Source organism: Chelon labrosus (genome assembly GCF_963514085.1).
Source record: "Chelon labrosus genome assembly, chromosome: 5".
In the NCBI taxonomy this organism is placed as follows: Eukaryota; Metazoa; Chordata; class Actinopteri; order Mugiliformes; family Mugilidae; genus Chelon; species Chelon labrosus.
The window spans coordinates 19,964,850-19,980,662 of NC_140341.1; the positions used below are offsets into that span (position 1 = coordinate 19,964,850).

Consider the following 15,813-nt stretch of genomic DNA (forward strand, 5'->3'; position numbering starts at 1 on the left):
TCTTTTATTCCTATAGGCATGACTATCCCTTGATGTGGCAACAGATAGGAGAAAGTAAATATGGAAAAAGAGATTCACATCAGTATTAGAAAAGGTGCCCAGTCGGCAGTTCATTTTGTAAACTAAAAAGAAAGCAGTAAACAGTGTGTTTACTCATGGTTCATTTCACTGGATTAAAGCCAGGGGGTGCTGTGTGTCCTTACACTCCCCTCGGTGCGCATGGTGAATACTGATGAGTGCCACTCACAGGGGAGCTATGCTACGGGAAATGAGGCTGGCCCACGTTTTCAGCAGTGTTTCAGCCCCGAGTATCACCCTGACCATCTGCCTGCGGGCGCTACTGCACAAACATACGCACACACACAAATGCACATCAATGATTGCTCATAAAAACATACAGTGGAGGCGCAGAAGAGCAGACACACGCGCACATCTATTCCCTGGTAGATGATAAACGTGCTCCAGGGTAAAGTGTAATAATTTAAATATTACCTGCAAACTCCCAGCGGTGGCGGGCGTCGTCAGGGGTGGAGATCCGGGGAGATTACTTTTCAAGGTGACTGGTTTATCTGTCAAAATGATGGTCCAACCCTTGCATTATGTACTACAGGATCAATTCTGGGGTTTTGAATCTTCAGATGTCTGCATCGAACTCTTGCAGGATTTCTGATCATAAAGCTGCAGATGTGCAGCTGCACCCGTCTCCACTCTACTCTGCTTTAGACTTTAGTGTCTGGCAATGAAAGTCTCTCTGACCCATCGCTAAGACAAAATATGCAGTCGCCTAATTTGTCACTTGTTATGTGACAAACAATCAGTGTTGATGGTAATTGCTGTCCGTGGAAGCAACGAATTTGGCCTTGTGTGCTCCATAGACGGACTAAGCCAAATTCACTAGTCATACTCACACAGCCCGTGATTACACAAAACAACTTGAAGTCCCTCTGAGAACCAGTGACATCACTTGTTCCCAGTGTCTTCTGGGAAACAAAACAGATGTTGAGCTGCAGAATATGGGATGTCATGTAAAGAAAATACTACATCCCTAATTAGAATAAAAACAGATCAGTCAGAAAATGTGTGCACAGTCCAAAAAGGTATTTATCACTTTAAAAAAAGAAAAGAAAACCCATTCAGCTAGTCAGAGCTACGATGTTCTGAATAAAATCATTCATAATCAGGTCATTGCTAATGACTGAATTTAGAAGAAGTTCATATTTGTTTTTCTATTCTATCTAAATGTGACTATTTGGTGGTTTTTGTAGCATTCTGTGACAACTTATTAAATGAGCAGACGTGATACATCATCTTGGAAATAAGTTATCAATTAATCGATAAGTTGTTTGATAAATCATTACTGAATACATCTTTTTTTGTCACTGGAAAATATACACAATAGATCAAGCCCATCAGGCTTCAGGGCAGGAGTGATTTAGCGTCACTGATAATTTAGTCGTACTCATCCATTCCCCCGCCGTTCCCTTCGGCATGCGATGCACTGATCCTCCAGTCTGCTCTTGGGCTGCTGTGCTTTAGGTAAACTCGCCGTCTCGTACTTTATCTCGGGAAATGTAAGCAGAACCTTGTAGAGGAGCCTTGCATGTCTATGAGCATCTATAAGACCCTGAAAAAAAACGATAAAGAAAATTCAATTTCCTTTGTGTGCACTGGCAAATGAAATCATCTCGCACAATATTTTTCAATTGACTGTGTCCCGGGCTTGGAGAATATCATCGCTCATTTGGTTCCTGTGCTGAAAAATAGCTGTTGTTTTTTCTATTGCTAATGCAATGCTCTGCTTCTTTCTGTTCCAGCCATTTCAGTTTCCAGCCACCCCTACTTTGGACGCGTGGATGATGAAGATGCAATGTAAGGGCTACACTTAAAATTCTCCTGCTTGACTGACTCCTTGCACTTGTGGAAAAAACAAAAAAACAAAAAAAACATCTGCATTAGCATTTTAACTGGTGAAATTATTTTCATTATGAATCATATTTGCTGTTTCTGGGCTGACCTGTGATAAATAATGAAAGCGTCCTTCTTTTGAATTCTGGACATCCAAAGCGGGGTAGATTCAGGGCAGGGATGTATGTACACGACAGCCGTATTTACCCATATTTGATTTTCTAAATGGATTTCCCCGAGCTTACTCTATTGATCAGTCTCAATATAATGAGTATTTATCCTGAAGGTGGCACTGAGGTGGATTGATTTACCTCACTTTCCAGTTATGTAAAATATTCAGCTTCAGAGACCCAGACTGCAAAATGGGTGCTTGCATGTATACATGCAGACGTGTGCGTGTTTCATGGGATCAAATCAAGTCATTCTGGGAGCGGTTTGGGTCCAACCTGTGGCCTTATGAGCGCTAACTAACCATGTCACTGGCCGTTTCCACAGCTCCTCCACATTCTCCAAACTTTTGCATTTGTGTAATATCTTCATAGCTGTAGTCTGCAATGGCTGCAAATGCACATTCGGCCCTCATTCCACGGTGATGCTTGGCTTCCTCACTTCATGTATTGATTTGGCCTGAGCTGTGTTAAAGATACAGCAGACTTATTGCTCCAGATGTCTTGATTCTCACAATGCGGCAGCTTTGCTCATGGGGGATGCTCCGAGGCTATCTCGGCTGTACCGATAACAAGCCTGCTCAGAAGCTGCTGCTCCCGGCTATCCTCTGTAGTTAGCTCTGCCCTAAAACGCCCACCTCATGTCCTTCTTCGCTATTCTCTAGCCTTCCCACTCAGTCATTCTGCTAGCTTCATCCTCATGTCAGCGCCATGCGGCTTATTCTGTTTGGTTGGTGGTGGTGCGCCAGAGGGGAGTGGTAAAAGTAGTCGAGGAGCACACAGGGCAAGCGGGGAGAGAGCGTGAGAGATGGACAGGTGCTTGACTGGCATCAAGAAAGTGTGAATGAGCGCACTGGGTTGAAGGCTAGCTCCGGGATCAAAGCTTCAACTGGATTTCTGAGGTCTAATCTGGACAATAGGCTCTGCAGGCTCACAGCAGCACCACAGGCTTACTGACTATACAGCAACAGAAGAGCGAAGTAGCTCACCACATGATTTCCTTTGCAGCTATTGTCTTGTCAAAAGCGACACACAAGCATCTCTTTTTACAAAGTTGTTCGTTATTAAAGTAATTCCATTTATTGTTAGTTCAAATGAGTCCGATCCCAGCAGGCAGGACTTTAAAGTGGGCCCTTGTTTTCTGAAGACTTACAGCAAGTTGCCTCATTCAAAGCAGTCCAGCACACCAGACCGTATCGACTTTTTTGTGTACTTTGTCATCCCTACTGTAGCATTGTGGTTAAAGTTAGAAATAAAGATGTACAACACAATAAAGTGTCCATTAAAAGAACTGATGCGGGTGATAATAATTCTCTACATAATGACACAACTGATCATTCATACCTCATCTTATTGATCCTATCCTTTCCGCACAGTGTCGAGGGAATGCTCCAGATCCTTGTGGCGTTGTGCATGCTGACTGGTTACTCAATTACGACAGCCAGTTTTGCCATCTATGAAGTCACTGAGCACCACAGCGGGTCCAAGAGGCTCCAGCACATCTCTGGCATCAGCGAGCCCTTCTACTGGACTGTGAACTTCATCTATGACATGGTAACGGAGACACCAAACACTTCACAGCATTGATTAAGTGCAACAAAACCAACAGTTTTTTGAATAAGAGAAAAAAGTTAGATTGTTAAGAGTTAATAGAAATGTATGTATTGTTTGATAAGGCAAAATGAACATATTCATAGTCCACCAGTTTCTTTAACTAAATGATAACCATTTGTGTTGTTACATCATCTTTTCCACAGCTCATCTACATGATCCCCGTGACTCTGACCATTGCCGTGATCGCTGCCTTCCAGATTCCAGCATTCACAGATCGGCAAAATCTGGGAGCCATCGCCCTCCTACTGGTGCTCTTTGGGTCAGTAAATTGAGAAAGGGTTGTTTTGTGTTGCATTGTTGGTCTTTTGACATGGGTTAACTATCACGTGACACAGAGCCATCGCACAAGTTGTATCAGGGAGGAAGACTCACTACTACAGTATGTAGTTTATCATAATTTAATGGATCTGGGTTTCATTTCATCAGTCATGATAACATAATCACCAGCTGCTGAGGTCGAATTGGTAACATCACTAAAAATAGCTCCAGTGAAGCAGCAAACACAATTTAAAACAAGCGGTTCTGCCCGATTTGGTATGACTTTATTTAGAGGTAAATCTGAAAGAAATTGATAATGTCACTTAAAATACTCCTCCGATACAACCAGGACATGTTTCATAGCCCAGTGTTGAACCAGGAAGTTGATCTTTAACTGTGATGGACGTAGACACAGTTTGAGTTGTACATTAACTCTGCTTTTTTTTTACTGCACAAATGTTCGTTGCTTAGAACCTATATGTTCACAGCTAGTGACCAAAAATCAACCGCTGAATAATGGACATGTGCGTAGAAAAAACACCTGTGACCACATCTGTCAAAAATGGTGGTGTGCAACAGCATGAGGTGCTGTAGAGTATACAGAATCATGTGGACTGCTCAGATCCAAGCGAATACACTGAGTGTTTCTTCGTACTCGCAGCTTGATCGTCATTCTCAACATGAGCCCACAACATCCAAGGTGTTTTATTTTTTTTTTATATAATGCCAAGCTGTGAAATTCAGAGCTGGTCTAGATTTGTTTCTCGCAGAGGAAGTCAAAGGTTTCTTCGTTCTCAAAAGGCCCTCCTCCTCGCATATGCACGGTGTGATTACTAGCCTTTGCTGCGTGTTAATTTGTGTGCCACCAGGTTGGATTTACGGCTCTGAGCATAAGGAGGCTGCTGTTGTTCAAATGCAAACACGGCTAATTTTTTCCTGAATTTCTTGCAAAGACAGATGGCTGCAGGATTGAACGCCTGATAGAAAAATTATTGCCAACATGTTCATTCCATTCAAGCCAGAGAGAGAGACGGAGAGGGAGAGAGAGAGAGAGAGAGAGGGCTTACAGCAATCACAATGTGACTTAGGGTGAGATATGGGCTCACTATCACATTGAAATTCCAAGGTTTTAAAATCAATCTGACGAGTTTTAGATTTTGGGAAGGTATCAAAGCCAGTGTTGTGTCCCCCTCATCTGGATTACCGGGATTATTTACATCAAAATCCCCAACTGTATCTAAGGTTTAGGCTTTGTCATAGTTGTTCGCAGGCCTCCCCCTGAACCCTAGATCTTAGAAGACCAAGTCAGCGCTCTGCTCCTCATTTATCAGACAGATGTCTCCCTCCCAAGCAATGAGTAATCGCAGGGCTCCATCTGTCAGGCTGCACCCACCTGGTCTGGTCTGCAGCCTTCTTGCTTCTGTTCCTTGTCATGGCTTGGCACTCACAGGCTGCCTACCAAAGCACTTTTTTTTTTTTTTTTTTTGGGGCATGGCACGCAGATGCTTTGTCTCTGTCTGGCTGTAAGTGTTGTCTCTGTCTCTTTCATTTTCCCATCCCGTTTGTTTATTTTTTTTCTCTTTTCCTAACCCTGTCTCGCTGACCCAGACTCTTTGGATCAAACGAACAAGCAGATTATGTGAGAGGAAAGAGAGAGAGAGAAAAAAAAAGATGTTCTGCCACCTCGGGAGAGAAGTCCTTTATCTTCGTCTGTTTTGTCATGACTGAATGTTTACCCACCTCGTATTTCCCACTTTCCCTTTTCTGTGGTCTTTGGTGCCTATTTACATCAGACTCGCGGGTAATATGTTTAGTCTATTAAAGATATCACCTTCATCAATTAAAAAGGGAAGGTTGTTTCATTCTAGACGGCGCATTTATGCCGAAAACTGTGATGCGCCATCGCGTGTGTCTGCCTTTGAACGTTTTGTGTATTTGAGATCATAGCAGCTATTTGAAGGTGTGCGTGTTAAGTTTCGTTTTGATGCTCTGTTTAAAGTGTTCTTTCTTCCTCCTCCTCCTCAGGTTTGCCACCTTCCCCTGGATGTACCTGTTATCAGGTGTCGTCGGGGATGCAGAGATGGCCTTCATCACCTATGTGTGCATCAACCTCTTCATCAGTGTCAACACCATCCTGTCCACCTCCATCCTCCATTTTATGAGTCAAATTTCAATGCAGAACACTGAGGTTAGAACAAACTGCAAGTGCGGAGGTGTCTTTTGTTAGAAGTTTGTTGTTTGAAGTGGTTAAATGCTCACTTGAATGTGCCCAATGAAATTACTGCCCAGTGAAACCCAGCCAGCCCCTGTGGCTGAGGTGATATTGAGTTGCAGAGGAATGATGAGAGTAAACATATCTCCCAATTAAGGATGTGCACTCAGGCAAAGTTTAAACTCAGTTTTATATCCTCTCTCCCTCCCACTAACCCCTTCTCTTCTATCCGTCAATCCTGCAGGTCATCCAGGAAATCTTCAACAGGCTGAGCTACGCCTTCCTCATTTTCCCCCAGTTCAACTTTGGGAACGGGATGATGAAGCTGGCCAGAATGAACATAGAGGTCCAGATACTCAGCGGCTACGGAGTTGACGCCTATCAGAACCCGTTCTCTGCAGACGCCCTGGGCTGGATGTTCCTCTCCTCCTTGATCCAAGGCCTGGTCTTCTTCACCCTGCGCCTCGTGCTCAACAAATCCTTCTTACGCAAAGTCAGGTGAGGAAAACAGAAGTCAGGGCTGGTGTTTTGATCACCACGTCACGTTTTCTGTTAAAACTGAAAAAGGTTTGCAGTGCTCTGGTAGCCCAGAATATGAAAGTGAGATATATTAAGTAGAGATAATATGCAAATGAGTAGTTTAATAATACAACAGAGGCACTTTAAGTTATTAAAGAAGACAAGAACAAGTAAAATTATACTCTTCTTTTTGGTCTTAATTCTGAAGGAACCAAGGTGATTATCCAAATTATTATTTTTTGAACAATGAAAGCCAAAAAACAATAGCCAGTTACTCACATTACCAGGCGGCCGCTATAAAAGAATTCTCTCCCTGTTTTAGGAGTCTCATATGTGGCAGAAAGACAGTGCCCCAGGTGTCCTCTGATGACGAGGATGAGGATGTGGCAGCTGAGCACCAGCGGGTGTCCAGTGGAGCCGCAACCTCAGACATACTGCAAGTCAACCAGCTGTCTAAGGTCTATCAAAACCTCAAGAAGAAAGTCCATGCTGTCAAGGGGCTGTCTGTGGGCATCCCTGCGGGAGAGGTAAGAGTCGGGAACAGGAGTGCAGATCGGCGATACGATGAAATCAATGCAAGGTGGTAGAATAAGTGTATAATGAGAACTGTGCAATTAATGACCGACCTCTTCTGACGGCAACGTGATCCTCGCACTGGTTGTTGTGTAGAGTGGAGTAATCAGATTGATTGAATAAATTGAAACAGCCTTCTGTTTGTGATTTTAAATTCCATACCTGTTATTTAGATTTTCTCTCAAACCATGTATTTTATTCATTAATTTCATACTGGTCTTTGAGACTGCCTGATATTGCGGTCATGCAACAACAAAAATATATAGTTTTAGACCAAAACTAATGTCTATTATTACTTAAAATCGCTTGCTGCAGAAACAGTACTCCATTTTTATAAGGGCTAATCTTTATGATCTCACCTTTGTATTATAGTTCTGTACAATGGTCAAATGTCACTAAGAAATTACTTTGTCTTCAGTGCTTTGGACTGCTGGGAGTGAACGGAGCAGGAAAAACTACCACCTTCAAAATGCTGACTGGAGATGTTAGCCCCACCGATGGCACGGCACAGATCAGGGACTCTGAAGGGTAAGCATGAACAGGGTGTACATGAACTTAGATACAAACGTGGCACAGTGCAGTGCGCGTTTGAAATTCATGTATTTCTATTTATTCCGCTTCCGTTGCTGTGTAGGAATATTGGTATATACCTATATATTTTAGTACCCCTCTCACAGTGTTTACCTTGCTTTTTTTGGGGTCACAAATAAATCTTTGCACACCGAACGTTAGGCGGAGGCGTCAGGCTAAATGTGTGACAGTCTGAGAAAGTGTCAAGAATACTGACATTTCTGCAAGCTGAAGGTGTTTTTTTTTTTTTTTTTTTTTTTCAATTCACGATGGAGGACATGATAGAAGCAAACCTAACACAAGCGAAATACTACTTCTGCAGGGGCCCATAGCTGCATTGTCTAATGACTAATGCATCCAAGCTAGATTAAATTAGCATCACACAAATATTTACAAGTGAGAGATGTTATTGCTTTTAATCGGCCATAAATTAAACCAGTTTGGGGTTCATCAAACCGCAGCTATCTCTTAAACTTCCACCTAAAGCCTTCATATGCAAGAAGAAAGCACTTTACTGAAATTTCCATTGAAGTCAAAGAAATCAGAAGTAGTCTTTTGGTGGGTTTAATGCAACAACTTTAGATGGACTCAAGGCACAGACAAAACACAAAGCACACTGTTGACTCTACTTTATATTCCTTAGCCCCCCAAATGACAGGCTGTTCCTTCCAGTCTTTAGCCAAGCCCCAAAGACCCACTAAACCTTAGTTTAAACATGTGTTAAAAGAAAGAAGAACACACAGGAAATATAAGTCTCAATGGTTTACTCCATGTTAGGTCCATTTTTTCCATAAAACTGGCTTCCAATACTTGCTTCTACATGGTGGGTATTCCTACCAAAAAATACTACAGACAGCAGGCCTTGGGAAAACACCATACGTGTCCATCTGCCCTACTCCATTTATGAGAATCTGTCTTTCTTTGTGTTTCTTCTCCCCCCCAGGCGCTTGGTGGACATCATGGAGTGCCGTAACCAGGGAATTAACATCGGCTACTGTCCCCAGGTGGATGCACTGGACGGCATGCTTACCGGAGAAGAGCATTTGTACTTTTACGCTCGCATTCGTGGCATCTCAAAGAGGCAGATAGCTGGGGTAAGAAAAAGCTGCGGACTCTGAGCTGTCTTTCAAAGGTTTGGAAAGTGACAACATCACCCACAAAATGACACCGGATCAGATAGAAATTCAAAGGTGCACTCCCACTGCGGGAGTAGTAACTGTTGCTTCCATGCATACTGAGTCAGTTGGGTGTGAAGTGTTGAGGGATGTGGACTGAAAGCTGCACGATCTGGTGCGAAATGGCTTTTGTTGTCAGCACGTGCAGTCCCAATCTGCTCAATTAAACCGATGCCGCTTGCTTTGGCGCAGACATATTTGTGTTTAAACGATGCTGGGATGATGAGGGGATCTTGTTTGACACATCACTTTAGCCTCATTCTTCCCATTTATCTTTCGGAGAACTAATCAATCTCGCTCCTGCAGGGATTACGGAGCGTGCCCGTCTTTCGCTTCAGCCTACATGAGAGGAATCTGCGGAGAAACCAATCAAGATGATTTTTGATTTGCCATCTCCTTATTTTTCACTAAAAGAAATGGGAAATAAGCAGCTCAAGGGAGGGACAATTTGGAGAAATTCTAAATCTTAACTGTATGCAAGAGACGCGGACATCTTCCTGTGCTTTTTTTCACTATTCCATTTTCAACTTGAGATACAGAAGCACATCGATTGTCTCAGTCATGCTACCAACAGAACCGAGCACACGCATTATGAAGTATGCTCATAGACACACACACATGAACGCTTGCATAGACAGTAAAACACAGAAATGGATCTGTCTGACACTAATCACCATCGCTGCTGCTGTTACAGCTCCACTGGTCAGGGTAGTGACAACAATGGTTATAATGGCCACAGCATCGGCATTGGGCTAATTCACAAAGATGAGGTTATATATAGAGTTCTTCTTATGTTGTCTCCCACTGACAGTCCCCTAGCTGTGGCTAATGAGACCAGGCTTAATGGGGTCATTTCGCATTGACGTAGTTTTGTCGGCTTAATGAGCTGTTACTTCAAAGGTGCTAGAAAATTGCTTTCATGAGAGGACATGAAAAAACAACACACTGCATTTTGATCCGAGGCTATCAGGAATGTGCTATGTTGCCCGTGCTAAATCATTCAGATTTAGATGCCAAACACTGTGTGTTTGTCTAAAGTGTGTTAGTTCACAGAGAAATCTTCTTTTGGGCAGAAAGCAGAGAATCTGGGTGAACTAAGGAATCTGTTGCATTAGCTTGCCTCATTGATCTGGTTTCCAAACTTGCCAGGTGATGGGGGGGGGGGGGGGGGGGAGGCTAAAGCTTACAGATGGGAAATCACCTCAAGCCATTTGAAAATGAACAGCACACTACTTCATGTGATTAAAGTGTAGGCATAGAGATTTTTTTAGAAACTGAAATGGTTATGAGTCATTAAGGGTTTCTGATTTCTGCCTGCACAGACAGGATAAACTGACATGCACCGAATCGATTCTGCTGCCTCGGCTCCTGGAGCCCCAGGACTGCATTGGGTTTAGATAGAATAAACTCTCCTAGTGAAGCCATCATTGTTGTGCAAACAAAATTAAATATGTATGGGAGTGAGACTGACAGATACACGGTTATTTACTGTGTTGCTGCACTGGGCAGTATAGGAGAAGGCAATTACAGGAAGAACATGAATATCAAGTGGCCAGGAAGGAGCAGGGTTACCCTTTGCCCTTTGCCCCCGTAAATCCATATTTTCCTGCTGTGAACAGGCAGTGAAGTATGTCCAGTGGCATATTGGACCTCCACAGAGAGTCTCTGTTGATGGAAACATGGAATAGAAAATCATGTTCCTGCTGAGGTCCACTTTGTTTAGATCTGCTGAAGCTAATGATGGGGCTAGAGTTCATCCACATGTGCTTGGAACTAGGAAATGGCACAGTCTATGAAATTATCTAATTTTCCTTTATTTTCTTTATGGCCAAACAGTCATGGACAGCATTCATTAGACCTGTTGACTTCCACTGAATGACCCTAAGACCATTACACAGCTCTTGCACTGATTGCCTGTTTGCTGCAGACCCACTTTGGAGGTTTCCATTAGCCTTCAGATACAAACAAATGGAAGAAGCCAACGTTAATGCAGATGTTTTTTCCAACATCTACATTTTCTACCTCTTGCACCAGATAATGTCTTTGTATATACGCCCTTTAAAATAATGCTTAAAGTGTGTTTTATTTCCGTTTTGTGGGATTCAGCATCTGATGAATAATTTAGTTGTTGACTGATATTGCTTTAAGACTAAAGCATACCGCTCGTTGGTATTTAAGTTAAATGTAACCCGTCTGCATTTTCCGCCTACAATTCGAGATGTGTGAATGCAAAAAAAACTTTCTCCTGTGGTATTTTGTTCATCAGTTATGTAAATCCCTGCATTTTTATGTTTATAGGTGGTGAACTACCTACTGAAGAGGCTGGAGCTGAACCGCCACAGAGACATCATTACCGATGGCTACAGTTGCGGTACCCGCAGGAAGCTCTCTACTGCTCTGGCTCTCATCGGGCATCCACAAATCCTGCTCCTGGTGAGGACGCACCTCTTCACATTGCTCTAGCTGCCCACTTAATCGCCTAACTGGCCTCTTGACAACATATATATTAAACTTACTGTACGGTGTTCCTCCTGAAATGCTCTTTGAAGTAAAGTAGATATTGATCCCATAGACTTGGTAGATCTCATATAGTTAATTAGCCTGCTTCCTCAAGCTTACCCAAGGGTGGTCTACCCTATAGCTTTTTACTTTATTTCCACCTTACGTCTAATCAAATCTTCTCTCTCCTTTTTTCTCTCCTCAACTCTCTCCATCCCTTTCCTTTCTGAGTCTTCCTAATACCCCCACCTCTTTTTTCCTCTCTTATTGTCCTTCTCATCTTTCCATCCACTTCTATATTGCATTTATCTATTTGTGTTTGCTCTCTTTTGTTAACCGTCTTCTTGCCCTTCTCCTCTTGTCTATATGATCTGTACGCTGCATAGTGTCTTTGTCAGTTGACTCCCTGTTTTCGCTTAAACTCTCTCTGTCCTGATCCAACATCCTTCTATCCAATTCTCACTCCTCCCATTTTTCCCCGCAGGATGAGCCAAGCTCTGGCATGGACCCTCGCACCAAGCGTCACCTGTGGAAGATCATCTCTGAGGAAGTGAAGGGAAAGTCTGCCGTGGTCCTCACCTCACACAGGTTAGAAAAGTGTCCCGTACTGATAATCCTTGATGAGGGAAATTTCAGTAATACATTACAACATTTCTAAACAGAGCATCGCTTGGAGTAAGGGCTACAATTGCAGGTCTCCTTTGCACAGAGCTGGTTAGCATTCTAGGACATGATGTTCTGGGATTTTTGTCTCTGTATGGTGGTCGGCATGGCTAATTACTCTAAGCTCAAAGGGTCCTTGTATGACCTTTTATATGTCTCTCTTTCCCTCCATATCTCAGCATGGAGGAGTGTGAGGCACTGTGCAGCCGTCTTGCCATCATGGTAAAAGGTCAGTTCCGATGCCTGGGCTCCCTGCAGCACATTAAGAACAGGTTAGTGACCTCTGCTCATCCTCCAATCCAGCCATTACCGCTCTCCCTGGCCTGCCTCCACCCCCACCCCCTGCCCACCCCCCGTGGTCCTTTGTGCAGCTTAATGCTCAATTTTACTTGTAAGAACAGTGCCCTCACTGTGCACACACACACACACACAATAACACTACTTTGTTCGCAAAATCTCTTTCGTGCAGGTTCGGAAGTGGGTTCACTGTGAAGATGTACTTGGCCGAGGCCTCCTGTGACGCAGAGGCAATCACAAGCTTCATGCAGCGCAGGTTCCCCAGCACTTATCTCAAGGTGAGCTTTGTCAACTATTCAAAGAAGTCAAGACTACTTGTTAGAGGAGAGAGAAAAGGCTAAATGTACATTGCAGCGGAATATTGAATTGCCGCTGTATACGGTACGTGTTGGGATGAATCTTTTCCTCTTTTTGTTTTTTTGCTAAGGGTCTGAAGTACAGCGGACATTGATTTTTGAAAATATAGGCAAAAAGCATGCCAATGAATATAATCCTTTTGTGGGGAATATTTCAGGGCCTCACCACCTCATAAACAGACATAGCAATACCATCAAGCTGGGTGCTCTCACATGATCTGGCTGCTGTTTGTAGCCTGAAGACAGCATTGAATCAATGTCTTTTTTTTTTTCTATTTGGGGGGCACTGGACCAAGCAAAAAAAAAACATTGACAGATTATTGCCTTGTAAAGTGTTTAAGGCATAAGTTATTTACACACCCGGCAGACATGAAACAACAAAAGCACTAACTTGGAATCGTGTTTCTATCCTCTTCACCCCACTGTTATCTCTGTTGTAGTCCTAGCTGACTCCTGAGGGAAATATCTGCCCCTCCAGCTGCTAAATTCATCATCAACCCGTAGTTTTCAGTCCTCTGTACTGGGAAGGTTGCATATGGTGTCTTTTTTTATTTTATTTTTATTAAAAATAGCTGCTTGTCGCAGCTGGAAATGAGGTTTATTAAAACAGTGAGCGTGAACCAAAACAGCCAAAGTTGTGTGCCGTAAAAGCAACTGCTGAGAGTGCCTGAGAACCGGGAGTTTTTTCAGTGTATTTGTCACTGTGATTAACCCCATACATTTTACACACAGTCATCTGAGTCACTGTTAATATGATCATATTGATTAGTGCAGCTTTAAAGGATCCATAAAAATAAACGTGTGCGTTATTGACATTTATGCCTCGCTAAGCATGTGGACATTTTTTCATGAGAATTGCTGACTTGCTCAGCTAAGAATAGAAGGCGACTCATTATATAAAATCCTGCTGTGCTCTAGGCCTATTCCAGAAGTTCAGTGTATATACAGTAGACTGTATACAGACAAACAAAGAAAGTCCCCCTGCAGATAATGTTTCAATTGTTATAAGACTGAGTAAGCTTGGGATTTTATCTTTTCTTCGTGTTTGATGTTTTTGGTCACACACAGACCTCTTTGTGTTTTTTTTCAAACATTTAACCGCCTTGTCTGTGCATTTCTTCCTGAACACTCAGGACCAGCACTCTGCCATGGTGGAGTACCACGTACCAGTTGCTCCTGGAGGGGTGGCTGACATCTTCAACCAGCTGGAGTCCAACAAGAATGCTCTGCGGATCAAACACTTCTCTGTGAGCCAGACCACACTGGACGAGGTGAGGAAAAGAGACAAGACATAAAGCGAGAGAGAGAGAGATCTACTGTGAGGTTTTGTAGGGGTGGGTAGATGGTAGCCGGGGACAGAAAAAAAAAAAAGGGACAGGAGATGAGAGAGCTAGAGAGAGGGTGGTGTGGTGGGGGAGTAGGCACAGAGGAAAGCTGAGTGGGAGTGAAAGACAGAGTAGAGAAAGTTTAAAAGAGGCAGAGGGAAACTGACAGAGGGGATGCCTGAGGGAAAATAAATGGAATATGAGTTAGGGAGAGAATCCATGAGCTTTATATGCAGCCAGCGCTGATATTCTTCAACCACTTTGGCCCTCTGGGGCTCTGGGATTGGATGATACCATAGGCAGGCCAAAGACAGGGGTGATGGTTTTCGGAAGCTGACCAGCACCGTAGCTTAAAATTAAAAGAGTTCAGAAAAATAACTGCCTTTTATACTGCCATGGTTCTTACATTATTATTACTTAACCTCCACAGGTCTTCATCAATTTTGCCTTGGGAAATATTGGCATGGAAAACGTGCCCATTCACAGCGAAGATGACCGTGATGTCCCGGACTCTATTAAGGCAGAACAAACATAGAGCCAACTGCCATCTTTACTTTACCGTTTGGTCCACTGTGAAATGAAACATAGTCTCTACTTAAAGTAAATTCACTCTTAGTATATATATGTGAAAATATGAGTTTAAACCATTCATGTTTTGAAAATGCTGATTACTTTTTGAAAGTCTCTTAACTGATCATATGAATGTTAAATTACATTTCTATACTGACCAAATAAAACTATTAATTAAAGGCACAGATGATGGAGATTTTATTTACTCTTATCCTGTCGTACAGATCACGTGACTCCACTTTTATGTTTCTTTTTAAAATCTGAGTATTTATGAAGAATAATTTTGTCATCTGTTAGTTTCTCTTAGTGGTTGGGGTACTTTTCACCACTAGAATGTAATAGTATATCAAAAATCAAGTGCAATGTCTATTTAAAGTCACTCTCAGAAAACCATGATTATACATCGTCTCAAAGTTCTTACTCTAAATAAATGAAACATGCATAAAGAAGTACATTTTTAATTTAAGGGTACATGTAATTATGCTCACTAGATTAAATCTGACAAAAGAAAATATTCACATCCAGACCTCAATATGCACTTTTCCCCTACTCATTAACACTTCCTCTGAGGGCATATCTAACTTTTGGAATGAACGTACTGAATATTTTATGGACTTTCCTACTTCTGGACCTGCTCCACGTGGTCTTGAATGTATCAGTCGTATTTTTTTTTATTATTGCAATAAAGATATTTTTCAAGTGCATTTGCTGTTCATTTATTGTATATGCTTTTATTGTTTCTCTGATATATTTTGTTTTGTTGCAAAGACAGACCTAAACTGTGAAACATTCCAGTTTTAGTTGTATTATATAGCTATTGATTTGTTTGTTTTGAGTTATTTTCTCAAAGTCATCTGATGAGGATAATACTCTAGTCTAGCCGTAAAGACTTGATAAAGGGCATATAGCCAAAGGTCACTGCTAAAACAACAGAAATAAAACAACAAAACAAAAATGCATCAAAAAAACAACTAAAATGAGTGGGTTCCATGGAAAGTGGCAGATAAATGTATATCTGTCAGTTATTTGATTTAAGTTCATTTGTTTGTACACATTGTTTGCAGTGTAGCTACTGTACATACAGTAGACTATGAATGGCACATCAGTATT

The 15,813-nt window shown here is 42.3% G+C and overlaps 1 protein-coding gene across 1 annotated transcript in view; it reads left to right on the plus strand.

Moving 5' to 3' along the window:
• The window catches only part of abca12 (ATP-binding cassette, sub-family A (ABC1), member 12), a 48,017-nt gene extending 32,358 nt beyond the window's left edge, over positions 1 to 15,659 (plus strand). The window contains exons 41-54 of the mRNA XM_084544483.1: positions 1,815 to 1,869; positions 3,449 to 3,626; positions 3,830 to 3,945; positions 5,970 to 6,132; positions 6,401 to 6,654; positions 6,998 to 7,202; positions 7,667 to 7,776; positions 8,762 to 8,912; positions 11,292 to 11,426; positions 11,977 to 12,080; positions 12,335 to 12,427; positions 12,625 to 12,730; positions 13,942 to 14,079; positions 14,564 to 15,659. Coding sequence (XP_084400609.1) covers positions 1,815 to 1,869; positions 3,449 to 3,626; positions 3,830 to 3,945; positions 5,970 to 6,132; positions 6,401 to 6,654; positions 6,998 to 7,202; positions 7,667 to 7,776; positions 8,762 to 8,912; positions 11,292 to 11,426; positions 11,977 to 12,080; positions 12,335 to 12,427; positions 12,625 to 12,730; positions 13,942 to 14,079; positions 14,564 to 14,668 — 1,913 coding nt within the window. The 3' untranslated portion in view covers positions 14,669 to 15,659. The remainder of the gene's footprint in view (positions 1 to 1,814; positions 1,870 to 3,448; positions 3,627 to 3,829; positions 3,946 to 5,969; positions 6,133 to 6,400; positions 6,655 to 6,997; positions 7,203 to 7,666; positions 7,777 to 8,761; positions 8,913 to 11,291; positions 11,427 to 11,976; positions 12,081 to 12,334; positions 12,428 to 12,624; positions 12,731 to 13,941; positions 14,080 to 14,563) is intronic.
• The last annotated feature ends 154 nt before the right edge of the window (positions 15,660 to 15,813 follow it).